Source organism: Carcharhinus amblyrhynchos, chromosome 25 (assembly GCF_965287045.1).
Source record: "Carcharhinus amblyrhynchos chromosome 25, sCarAmb.v2.hapA, whole genome shotgun sequence".
Classification (NCBI taxonomy): domain Eukaryota; kingdom Metazoa; phylum Chordata; class Chondrichthyes; order Carcharhiniformes; family Carcharhinidae; genus Carcharhinus; species Carcharhinus amblyrhynchos.
The window spans coordinates 4734049-4746130 of NC_137348.1; the positions used below are offsets into that span (position 1 = coordinate 4734049).

Here is a 12082-nt window from a genome sequence, read left to right on the forward strand (position 1 = left end):
TAAACATGTGGGGTTATGGGGATAGGAGTGTGGATGGTGCAGACTCAATGGCCTGAATGGCTTCCCCCTGCACTGTAAGGTTTCTATGACTTTATTTTGCTCCCCACAGAACCTGGCCTGCTGAGTTTTTCCAGCATTTTCTGTTTTTATTTTGGGTTTTCAGCATCTGCAGTATTTTTAGTTTTGTTTGGGTCGCATTAAACCCGGGCTTCACCTCTACCGCAGAATAATGCAGATCGCATGTTATAATCTACCCAATAACAACAAGTGATGCTACAGAACATCTCTATTATAGAATGTTACTGCATCGCAGTCCAAATGATGTGACTTTCAGCATCAACATAACATGGACGAAAAGTCTCGCGTTCCTGGAATGTTACATTGGTGAGTCCCACTTAACCCTAACCCTAACCCTAACCTTTACCTAACCCCAACTTTTATCTAACCCCAACTCCAACCTTTACCTAACCGAACCCTAACCCATTTAACCCTGACCCGAACCTGTACCTGACCCTAACCTGTACCTGACCTGAACCTTTACATTGTGTCCAGTTCTGGATGCCACACTTCAGAAAAGATGTGAGAGCATTAGAGAGAGTGCCGGAAAGATTCACCACAATGGTTCCAGCAATGAGGAACTTCAGTTATGAAGATCGATTGGAGAAGTTGGAACTCTTTCCCTTGGGGAAGGTAAAGTTTGAGAGGAGATTCGATAGAGGTATTCAAAACCATAAGGGTCCTGGTCAGAGTAGATAGGGAATTCAGAAGAATGAGAGGGGATCTTATAGAAACATATTATGAAGGGAATAGATAAGGTAGAAGCAGGGAAGTTGTTTCCACTGGTGGGTGAAACTAGGACTAGGGGCATAGCCTCAAAATAAGGGGAAACAGATATAGAACTGAGTTGAGGGGGAACTTCTTATACAAAGGGTTGTGAATCTGTGGAATTCCCTGCCCAGTGAAGTTGTTGAGACTACCTCTTTGAATATTTATAAGGCAAGGATAGATAAATTTTTGATCAGTAAAGGAATTGAGGGCTATGGTGAGTGGGCAGATAAGTGGAGCTGAGTCCACAAAAAGGTCAGCCATGATCTTATTGAATGGCGGAGCAGGCTCGAGGGGCCGAATGGCCTCCTCCTGCTCCTAGATCTTATGTTCTTAAAAAGTGTTCCCATTGATTGGACAGGCAGTACAGTGGTTAGCACTGCTGTCTCATAGCGTAAGGGACCTGGGTTCAATCCCAGCTTGGGTCACTGTCTGTGCAGTGTCTGCACGTTCTCCCCGTGTCTGCCTGGTATGGAGGGGAAGTCCTATGAGGAGAGACTGAGGGATTTGGGGTTGTTTTCGCTAGAAAGAAGGCGGCTAAGAGGGGATCTTATTGAAACATATAAGATGATTAGAGGTTTAGATAGGGTGGATAGTGATAGCCTTTTTCCTCGGATGGAGAAAGCTAGCACGAGGGGGCATGGCTTTAAATTAAGGGGTGGTAGATATAGGACGGATGTCAGGGGTAGGTTCTTTACCCAGAGGGTGGTGAGGGATTGGAATGCCCTGCCTGCTGCAGTTGTAAATGCGCCAAGTTTGGGGGCGTTTAAGAGATCCGTGGATAGGTTTATGGACAAAAAGGGATTGGTTTAGATTAGTGGGTCATTGTTTTTTAACTGGTCGGCGCAACATCGTGGGCCGAAGGGCCTGTTCTGCGCTGTAATGTTCTATGTTCTATGTTCTGCGTGGGTTTCCTTCGGGTGCTCCAGTTTCCTTCCACAGTCTGAAAGACGTGCTGGTTAGATGCATTAGCCATGCTAAATTCTCCCCCAGTGTACCCGAACAGGTGCCGGAGTGTGGTGACTAGGGGAGTTTCACAGTAACTTCATTGCAGTGTTAATGTAAGCCTACTTGTGACACTAGTTAAAATAAACTTCTTTAAAAAAGGGATCAAGAATGATGGGACACAGATTTAAGGAAATTGGAAAAAGAATTATTGGAGACTGGAAGAGAAAGATTTTCACGCAGTCCTTTGGATGTGGAATGAGCTGCCTGAGAGGGTGTTGGAGGCAGGGCCAATTACGTAAGAACATAAGAAATAGGAGCAGGAGTAGGCCATCTAGCCCTTCGAGCCTGCCCCGCCATTCAATAAGATCATGGCTGATCTGTTGTGGCTCAGTTCCACATTCCCGCCCTCTCCCCATAACCCTTAATCCCCTCTCATCAAAAACCCATCAATCCGCGTCTTAAAAATATTTAGCGAGGCAGCCTCCACCACTTCAACGGGCAGAGAATTCCAGAGATTCACCACCCTTTGAGTGAAGAAGTTCCTCCTCAACTCCGTTCTAAACCGCACCCCCCTTTATCTTGAGGCTGTGCCCCCTAGTCCTACTGTCCTTTCTGAGCGGGAAGAGTCTCTCCACCTCTATCCTATCCATCCCATTCATCATCTTATATGTCTCAATGAGATCTCCCCTCATTCTTCTAAACTCTAACGAGTACAAGCCTAGTTTATTCAGCCTCTCCTCATAACTCAACCCCCTCAACTCCGGTATCAGCCTAGTAAACCTCCTCTGCACTCCCTCCAAGGCCAAAATAACCTTGCGTAAGTGCGGCGACCAAAACTGCACACAGTACTCCAGCTGCGGCCTCACCAGTGCCCTGTACAGCTGCAGCAAGACCTCCCTACTTTTATATTCAATCCCCCTCGCTATGAAGGCCAGCATCCCATTAGCCTTCCTGACCACCTGCTGCACTTGCAGGCTGGTTGGCATTCAAGAAGAATGTGCAGGTTACGGGGAAAAGGCGGGAGAATGGGACTAGGTGAATTGCTCATTCAACGAGCTGGCACAGACACGATGGACTGAATAGCTTTCTGCACCATAACAATCCCCAGTGCCAGAGACATTATCTCTCTTTTCATTTCCGTCACTGTACAGGAACTGGATTTGCAAACAAACCAAGATCAGCGTTGGGATTTGGGCTGTTGTCAGCGCTGAGGTGAAAGGGTAATAGTGACTCCCCTCACTCGTTGTACACTTAAATTGTCAGGATATCAGGAATTTCGTGTGGAGGAGCAGAGTGTGCAGAAATCACTGCAACAGCCCAAAAATAACTGATAACAGAGTGAGCAAACTTAAACAATTCCAAATTCAAAGCTGCTGCTTCTGGAGATTGCTGGGAAGGTCACAGCGTGAAGTAACTTGGAGAAAGTTTGGACGGTGATAAGAGGAGCCTACACATTCCACAGTCTGGAGTGAGTGATTCGCAGGGACAGGATGTGGGTGAAAGGGTGCACCTGGATTAACCTTCAGGAAATCAAGCAATGCAAACCAGTCGGCCGTCCAGCGTGAATGTCCAGTGACGGGGGCGGGGGGTGTAATCGGGATTCTACTGAATCGACAAACAACTTAAAAATAGGCCATGGTGCGTCTCTGGCCTGTCTTTCCAGAGGAGCCTGGTAAAGCCTAGCTTGAAGAAAGCATGAACTGATTTGATCTTGAAACCCTTGGATTTAATGAGTTATTTAACGTTGCTTTTCTGTTTGTATAAAGTGGCTTTGAAGCCCTTGTACAAAATGACAAAGTTTATTTATTAGTGTCACAAGTAGGCTTACATAAACACTGCAATGAAGTTAGTGTAAAACACGCTTTGGAGCAGAAGGAGGCCATTTGGCCCTTCAAGCCTGTTCCACCATTCAGCACAATCATGGCTGATCATCCAACTCACTGGCCTAATCCTGCTTTCTCCCTATAGCCTTTGATCTCATTTGCCCCAAATGAAGGAGAATGTGGCACAGCCAATGTACCAAACCAGCACATGTTTCGGAACCTTTGAATAACGAGACCAAGGTGATTTTCTCTAGTGTTTACTATACCAAGTTCACAAATTACTGAAATTTTGGGTTAATGTTGGTCTGGGGGTAGCAGGGGGGTGGGGGGTGGTTGTGGTAAGGTGGATAGCAAGGGTCTCCTAATCTGTCATTGGGAATGGGTTGGATCTGGGTTTGAGGTGGAATTAATGAAGAGGAGTGTGTTTGGAACTTGCGGGGGGGAGGTGGTGGTGATGAGATTGGATTTGGGCTTGGGTTATATTTGGGGGTTGGCAGAGGTACTGGATCTGGGGCTGAGTCCAGTTCTGCGGGGGTAGAGATTGACAGTTTGGTTTGAGTCAGGTTTTGGTGCTTGTTTGGGTCAGTTTTAGGGGCTGGGGCTGGAATTAAGACTGAGAATGGGGTTCGGCTTGGTGTTGACTCGGCTCCTGCTGTGGAGTTAATGTTTAGGTTAGAGTGGGTGATTTCTGGGGTTAGGTATTGGGGAGGTTGGGATTGGCTCCAGGTCCTGGTGTGGAGTTAGGGTTGGTGATTTTGGGTGGGTATTGTGTGTGTGTGTGTGTGGGGCTGGGTGGGGGCGGTGGGGTGGGGATTGGTAGGGTTGAGATTTGTTCTGGGACCTGGTGCGGGGGTTAGGGTTGGTGATTTGGGGTGTGGGTATTGGATATCCTTGTCTGGTGTTAGCCTGGGTGATTTTGAGGAGGGGTAGTTATTGGTGGGGGGGGTGGAATGGAGTTTGCTCTGGGATCTAGTTCTGCTCAGGGTCCTGCTGTGGGATTAGGGTTAGTAATATTTTTTGGGAGAGGTATGTTGGTTGGGGTTTGGGGTTTGCTGTGGGTTAGAGTTGGAGGTTTGGGGTTAGGATTGGTGATTTTGGGCGGGGGGGTTTGTCTCTGGGTCTAGGGTGGGTGATTTGAGGGAGTGATTTGGGGGTAGCTATGGGGGTGGGTATGATGTGGGCTCAGTAATGGGTTTGTCTCTGGGTCTGGGAGTGGGTGATTTGTGGAATAGCTATGGGGGGTGGATATTGTGTGGGGTAGGTAAGGAGGTGGTGATTTGGCCCTGGGGCCTGGTTTGGGTTTAGAGTTTGGGGTTAGGGTTGGTGATTTTGGGGGTGGGTGTGGTTTGGTTCCAGGATGGGTGATTTTGCAGGGGGGGGGGTGATTTGGGGGATAGCTATGGAGGTGGGTATTATGTGGGCTCGGTAAGGGGTTTTGCAGAGTGGGGGAGATGGTTTGGGGGTGGATGTTGTGTGGGTTGGGCTGGGGGCATGGGTATTATGTGGGAGAGTATTGATGTATGGGAGGGTGGCCAGATTGGCTCTGGGTACGGGGGGTGAATGATTTTGGGAGGGGGGTGATTTGGGGGAGTGGGTGATAGCTATGGGAGTGGGTATTATGTGGACTGTGTAAGGGGCCTGGGGGTGGATGATTTTGAGGGAGGTGATTTTGGAGTTGGGTAATTTGGAAGAGAGCTACGGGGGGGTGGGTATTGTGTGGGCTCGGTAAGGGGTTTGGGTCCGCGGGGTGATTTGGGGGTGGGTTTTACCCCTGGGGGTATTGTGTGGGCTGGGTAAGGGTTTGTCTTGGGTCTGGGGAGGTGCTGATTTGGGGGATGGATATGTGGAGATGATTTTATGGGGGGTGATTTTGGGAGGGTGGGTGATAGCTATTGGGGAGGAGGGTGGGTGTTGTGTGGGCTGTGTCTGGGGGTGGGTGTTGTGTGGGCTGGGGGTGGGTTTTATATGGGCTGGGTCTGGGGGGGGTGGGTGTTATATGGGCTGGGTCTGGGGGGGGTGGGTGTTATATGGGCTGGGTCTGGGGGTGGGTTTTATATGGGCTGGGTCTGGTCTGGGGGGGGTGGGTTTTATATGGGCTGGGTCTGGTCTGGGGGGGTGGGTTTTATATGGGCTGGGTCTGGTCTGTGGGGGTGGGTTTTATATGGGCTGGGTCTGGTCTGTGGGGGTGGGTTTTATATGGGCTGGGTCTGGTCTGGGGGGGTGGGTATTATATGGGCTGGGTCTGGGGGTGGGTGTTATGTGGGCTGGGTCTGGGGGTGGGTTTTATATGGGCTGGGTCTGGTCTGGGGGGGTTGGGTTTTATATGGGCTGGGTCTGGTCTGGGGGGGTGGGTTTTATATGGGCTGGGTCTGGTCTGTGGGGGTGGGTTTTATATGGGCTGGGTCTGGTCTGGGGGGGTGGGTTTTATATGGGCTGGGTCTGGGGGGGTGGGTGTTATATGGGCTGGGTCTGGTCTGGGGGGTGGGTATTATATGGGCTGGGTCTGGGGGTGGGTGTTATATGGGCTGGGTCTGGGGGTGGGTATTATATGGGCTGGGTCTGGGGGTGGGTATTATATGGGCTGGGCCTGGGGGTGGGTGTTATATGGGCTGGGTCTGGGGGTGGGTGTTATATGGGCTGGGTCTGGGGGTGGGTATTATATGGGCTTGGTCTGGGGGTGGGTGTTATATGGGCTGGGTCTGGGGGTGGGTGTTATATGGGCTGGGTCTGGGGGTGGGTATTATATGGGCTGGGTCTGGGGGTGGGTATTATATGGGCTGGGTCTGGGGGTGGGTATTATATGGTCTGGGGGTGGGTATTATATGGGCTGGGTCTGGGGGTGGGTATTATATGGGCTGGGTCTGGGGGTGGGTATTATATGGGCTGGGTCTGGGGGTGGGTGTTATATGGGCTGGGTCTGGGGGTGGGTATTATATGGGCTGGGTCTCGGGGTGGGTGTTATATGGGCTGGGTCTGGGGGTGGGTATTATATGGGCTGGGTCTGGGGGTGGGTATTATATGGGCTGGGTCTGGGGGTGGGTGTTATATGGGCTGGGTCTGGGGGTGGGTGTTATATGGGCTGGGGGTGGGTGTTATATGGGCTGGGTCTGGGGGTGGGTATTATATGGGCTGGGTCTGGGGGTGGGTATTATATGGTCTGGGGGTGGGTATTATATGGGCTGGGTCTGGGGGTGGGTATTATATGGTCTGGGGGTGGGTATTATATGGGCTGGGTCTGGGGGTGGGTATTATATGGGCTGGGTCTGGGGGTGGGTATTATATGGGCTGGGTCTGGGGGTGGGTGTTATATGGGCTGGGTCTGGGGGTGGGTGTTATATGGGCTGGGTCTGGGGGTGGGTATTATATGGGCTGGGTCTGGGGGTGGGTATTATATGGGCTGGGTCTGGGGGTGGGTATTATATGGTCTGGGGGTGGGTATTATATGGGCTGGGTCTGGGGGTGGGTATTATATGGGCTGGGTCTGGGGGTGGGTATTATATGGGCTGGGTCTGGGGGTGGGTGTTATATGGGCTGGGTCTGGGGGTGGGTATTATATGGGCTGGGTCTCGGGGTGGGTGTTATATGGGCTGGGTCTGGGGGTGGGTATTATATGGGCTGGGTCTGGGGGTGGGTATTATATGGGCTGGGTCTGGGGGTGGGTGTTATATGGGCTGGGTCTGGGGGTGGGTGTTATATGGGCTGGGGGTGGGTGTTATATGGGCTGGGTCTGGGGGTGGGTATTATATGGGCTGGGTCTGGGGGTGGGTATTATATGGTCTGGGGGTGGGTATTATATGGGCTGGGTCTGGGGGTGGGTATTATATGGTCTGGGGGTGGGTATTATATGGGCTGGGTCTGGGGGTGGGTATTATATGGGCTGGGTCTGGGGGTGGGTATTATATGGGCTGGGTCTGGGGGTGGGTGTTATATGGGCTGGGTCTGGGGGTGGGTATTATATGGGCTGGGTCTCGGGGTGGGTGTTATATGGGCTGGGTCTGGGGGTGGGTATTATATGGGCTGGGTCTGGGGGTGGGTATTATATGGGCTGGGTCTGGGGGTGGGTGTTATATGGGCTGGGTCTGGGGGTGGGTGTTATATGGGCTGGGGGTGGGTGTTATATGGGCTGGGTCTGGGGGTGGGTATTATATGGGCTGGGTCTGGGGGTGGGTATTATATGGTCTGGGGGTGGGTATTATATGGGCTGGGTCTGGGGGTGGGTATTATATGGTCTGGGGGTGGGTATTATATGGGCTGGGTCTGGGGGTGGGTATTATATGGGCTGGGTCTGGGGGTGGGTATTATATGGGCTGGGTCTGGGGGTGGGTGTTATATGGGCTGGGTCTGGGGGTGGGTGTTATATGGGCTGGGTCTGGGGGTGGGTATTATATGGGCTGGGTCTGGGGGTGGGTATTATATGGGCTGGGTCTGGGGGTGGGTGTTATATGGGCTGGGTCTGGGGGTGGGTATTATATGGGCTGGGTCTGGGGGTGGGTATTATATGGGCTGGGTCTGGGGGTGGGTATTATATGGGCTGGGTCTCCCGCTGCTGTAGTTTCTCTCCTTTCCCGCAGCGGGCGTTTCCGCCCCGGGTCCCCGCGGCTCAGAGCAGCGGCTCCGGCTCAGCAGTGAGTTCAGTCCCGGAGCTGGAAACCGAGGCTCGGATCCCTCCGTCTGTCGAGATGCCCTCGGGACAGGAGGCTCAGGGTGAGACTGGGGGAGACAGGGTGTCTGGGGGGGTGAGTCTGGGGTATGTCCCCGCTCTGATCTGCTCCTCTCTCATTCACAGGGGGGAAGATGTTCGGTTTGCGGAAAGCGCAGCAGGAGGAGAGATTACACACAGTGAACAAGGTCAGAAACTCTGCTCAAACTCTGCTCACTGCAGATTCAACTTTACCCCAACCCTAAACTTGTCTTTTCCTCTGTGTATGTGTGTGAGATTCTCTCTTTCCCTCTTTTGTGTTCCTTTCTCTTCATTTTACTCCCTCTCTCTATTTCTGTCTGTTTTCTTATGTTCTGTCCCTCTGCCTCTTTTTACTCTCTCTCTGCCGCCTCCATAAAGAACATGTTTAAAGCTGTAATCATTTCTGCCTCAATCAGATCTCTGAATATTTTTGCAACTGGAACACACCCAGAGCTAAAAACAGAAAATGCTTGAAAAACTTTGGCAGAATTTGTGGAGAGAAACAGACTGATCTGACTCTGAACTTAGATACATTTATGTCTGATTTGCTTTATTAGTTTAGTTTATTTATTAGTGTTACAAGTAGGCTTATATTAACACTGCAATGAAGTGACTGTGAAAATCCCCTAGTCGCCACGCTCTGGCACCTGTTTGGGTTACACTGAGTGAGAATTTAGCATGCCCAATGCACCCTAACCAGCACGTCTTTTGGATTGTGGGAGGAAACCCACTCTAACATGGGGAGAATGACCCAAAGTGGGAATCGAACCTGAGTCTCTAGCATTGAGGTAGCAGTGCTAATCACTGTGCCACCATGCCGCCCATGGTGTTTGAGTCAGTGGAAGGGTGTGGGTTGGATTCCTGAGGGTGGGTGGGGGATTGTCCCTGGGTGGGTTAGACTTATCACCAAGCTTTGGTTATGTGTCTTACTCCAACCCCTGTCACTGTCCCTTTGTCAATGAGTTTGTATCTTCAGCTCTGAGCGTCCCCCAGCAATGTACCTTCCTTGGAAGACCAACAGGTACAGTTACTGAGGGGCAGTGGGGAGGGGTGGCTAGTGAGGGATCAATCCCCCTCGCCCCACCCCCAATTATTATTCCAAATTCCACAACACTTATTGCTTCTGGTTATCAGATCGTGAGGAATAAAGAGATTTGCATGTCTATCTCATACTGCCCCGTGGCCCTCAACAACCAATGAAGTACTTTCTGAAGTGTGGTCACTGCTGTTGTGTAGGTTACATAACAGTTCATCATCACCGCCTGGAGATTCCCTTCCCCCAGATCACTCACCATCCTGACTTGGAAATATCAGCTGTTCCTTCACTGTCGCTGGGTTAAAATCCCAGAATATCTTCCCTAACAGCACTGTGGGTGTACTTACACCACATGGACTGCAGCTCACCACCACCTTCTCAAGGGGCAACTAGGGATGGGCAATAAAAATGTGGAATTTCATATCCTGTGAAGAAATAAAAAGTTAATTTGTGCATAGCAAGCTTCCACAAGTAGCTCCATGATAATAACCAGCTAATCTGCTTTTAATGATCTTGGTTGAGGGATAATCATTGTCTGGCATTCCCAAGTTCTTTTGATACTCCCATAGGATCTGTTGGGTAAAGATTACTTGTCGGGTGAAAATGGATCTGAATCTGAGGCAGGTAATTAGAGTCAAGATCCAAGTTACTCATCTGTAAGGAGAGAAAAGAGCTGACGTTTTGAGTCCGGGTGACCCGTTGTTAAAGCTTTGACGAAGAGTCACCTGGACTCGAAACGTCAGCTCTTTTCTCTCCTTACAGATGCTGCCAGACCTGCTGAGATTTTCCAGCGTTTTCTCTTTTGGTTTCAGATTCCAGCATCTGCAGTAATTTGTTTTTATCCGAGTCACTCATGATCTACTTGACTGGTAGAACAGGTTCACGGGGCCTCCTGCTTCTATTTTCTTTGTTTTCTGTAACCCCAGTTTTATTTCTTTCAACAATTTAACTTTATATCCGTAAAGCCTCGAACCAGATTCCACGTTGCGCTATTTTAGCTGCAGTGTAGTTCACGGTGAGCTTCACTGGACAAATCTCCTGCAGTTTCAGCAATGCCACAGGAGGGCTGCTAGTGAACATCTGAAACCGTTTGCTGGGATTTCCATTTTGGAATGCGGATGGGCGGATGGGCCAGGGGTGGAGGATTGGAATTCACACGACCAGTCTGACGATGTTGTCCAGCAATATTGTCGGGTTAGGCGGGTGGCACATTCATCTTTGGAGTCAGAATGTCACAGGTTCGAGTCTCACTCCTGACACTCAAGCACAAAGTCCAGATTGAGAATCCTGCTGGGGTGCTGAGGGAGTGCTGCGCTGTCAAAGGTGCCATCTTTGAGATGGAACATTAAGCTCAGGCCCTGCCCATCCTCTCAGTTGGATAGGAAAGATCCCACAGACACAATTTCAAAGACAGGCATGGGCGTTTGCCTGGGTGGGGTGGGGGGGGGGGGGGGAGGTGTTGATTATTCATCCAACATCAGTAAAAAGCAGATTTTCTGATCACTATCTCATTGCAGTTTGTGTGATCTTTCTGTACGATCTGGCTGCTGTGTGTTAGCGGTTACAAAAATAACTTCACTTCCAAAGTACTGGCACAGTGGTTAGCACTGCTATCTCGTAGCGCCAGGGAGCAGGATTCGATTCCCGGCTTGGATCACTGTCTATGCGGAGTTTGCACATTCTCCCCGTGTCTGTGTGGGTTTCCTCCGGGTGCTCCGGTTTCCTCCCACAGCCCGAAAGACGTGCTGGTTAGATGCATTGCCCCTGTTAAATTTTCCCTCAGTGTACCCGTACAGGTGCTGGAGTGTGGCAACTATGGGATTTTCACTGTAACTTCATTGCAGTGTTAATGTAAACCTACTTGTGATGCTAATAAACATAAACTGACTTGTCCCTTGAGCTCAAAGGTGACACGGTGGTTAGCACTGCTGCCTGAGTGCCTGGGACCTGGATTCGATTTCCAGCTTGGGTCACTGTCTGTTTGGAGTTTGTACATTCTTCCTGTGTCTGCGTGGGTTTCCTCTGGGTGCTCTGGTTTCCTCCCACAGTGTGAAAGAGGTGCTGGTTAGATGCATTTACCCGAACAGGCACCGGAGTGTGGCGACTAGGGGAATTTCACAGTAACTTGTGACCAATAAATAAACTTTACTCTAACTTTAGTTGTGAAAGGCACTATATAAATGCAGGGGGGTTTTTTTTGTTTGTCCAGGCAGTGAGTCCTCAGTGGGTTTATCACTGTACACATTCCTCGTGCAGTACCAGCTGGGTTAAGTGTGTGCTGGTATTATACAGGCACTTAGCAAAGCAAATATTCTGGGAGAGGGCCAGAAGTTGGGATTGATTAGATCTCTGGCCTTTCCAGAGTTGCAGGGATAGAAGGCTCCAATAAAAAGCTCCCATTGTCCAAATGTTTTCACAAAAACACATTGTGTTCGCAGAGAGCCAGCATCGAGGCAGAATACTATTCCTCTTTCTGAAAAGGTAGGAATGTTATTGATGTCAGTCTCTACATCGAGACCCTGAATTTCCTCGTATTACACATCACCATGAGAAAAACCAGTATCACCTCTTCACAATCAGCCATGATTGAATGGTGGAACAGACTCAATGATCCGAATGGTCTAATTCTGCTCCTATATCTAATGGTTTAATTTGAAGAGTTAAGGCAGCTCTAGTCAGTTCATTAAATCACAGAACTTTACAACTAAAGAGAATATTCAGCTCGTTGTGCCTCTGCCAGCTCTTTGATGTAACGCTCATGTTAAGTTC

The 12082-nt window shown here is 50.0% G+C and overlaps 1 protein-coding gene across 2 annotated transcripts in view; it reads left to right on the forward strand.

The window, feature by feature from the left end:
* The first annotated feature begins 294 nt into the window (after positions 1–294).
* The window catches only part of aif1l (allograft inflammatory factor 1-like), a 36441-nt gene continuing 24653 nt past the window's right edge, over positions 295–12082 (forward strand). The window contains exons 1-2 of one of the 2 annotated variants that reach the window (XM_080212228.1): positions 295–384; positions 8383–8444. In XM_080212228.1, coding sequence (XP_080068354.1) covers positions 297–384; positions 8383–8444 — 150 coding nt within the window. In that variant the 5' untranslated portion in view covers positions 295–296. Of the gene's footprint in view, positions 385–8134; positions 8301–8382; positions 8445–12082 lie in introns of those variants that run through there. The other variant, XM_080212229.1, reaches the window with a different exon arrangement.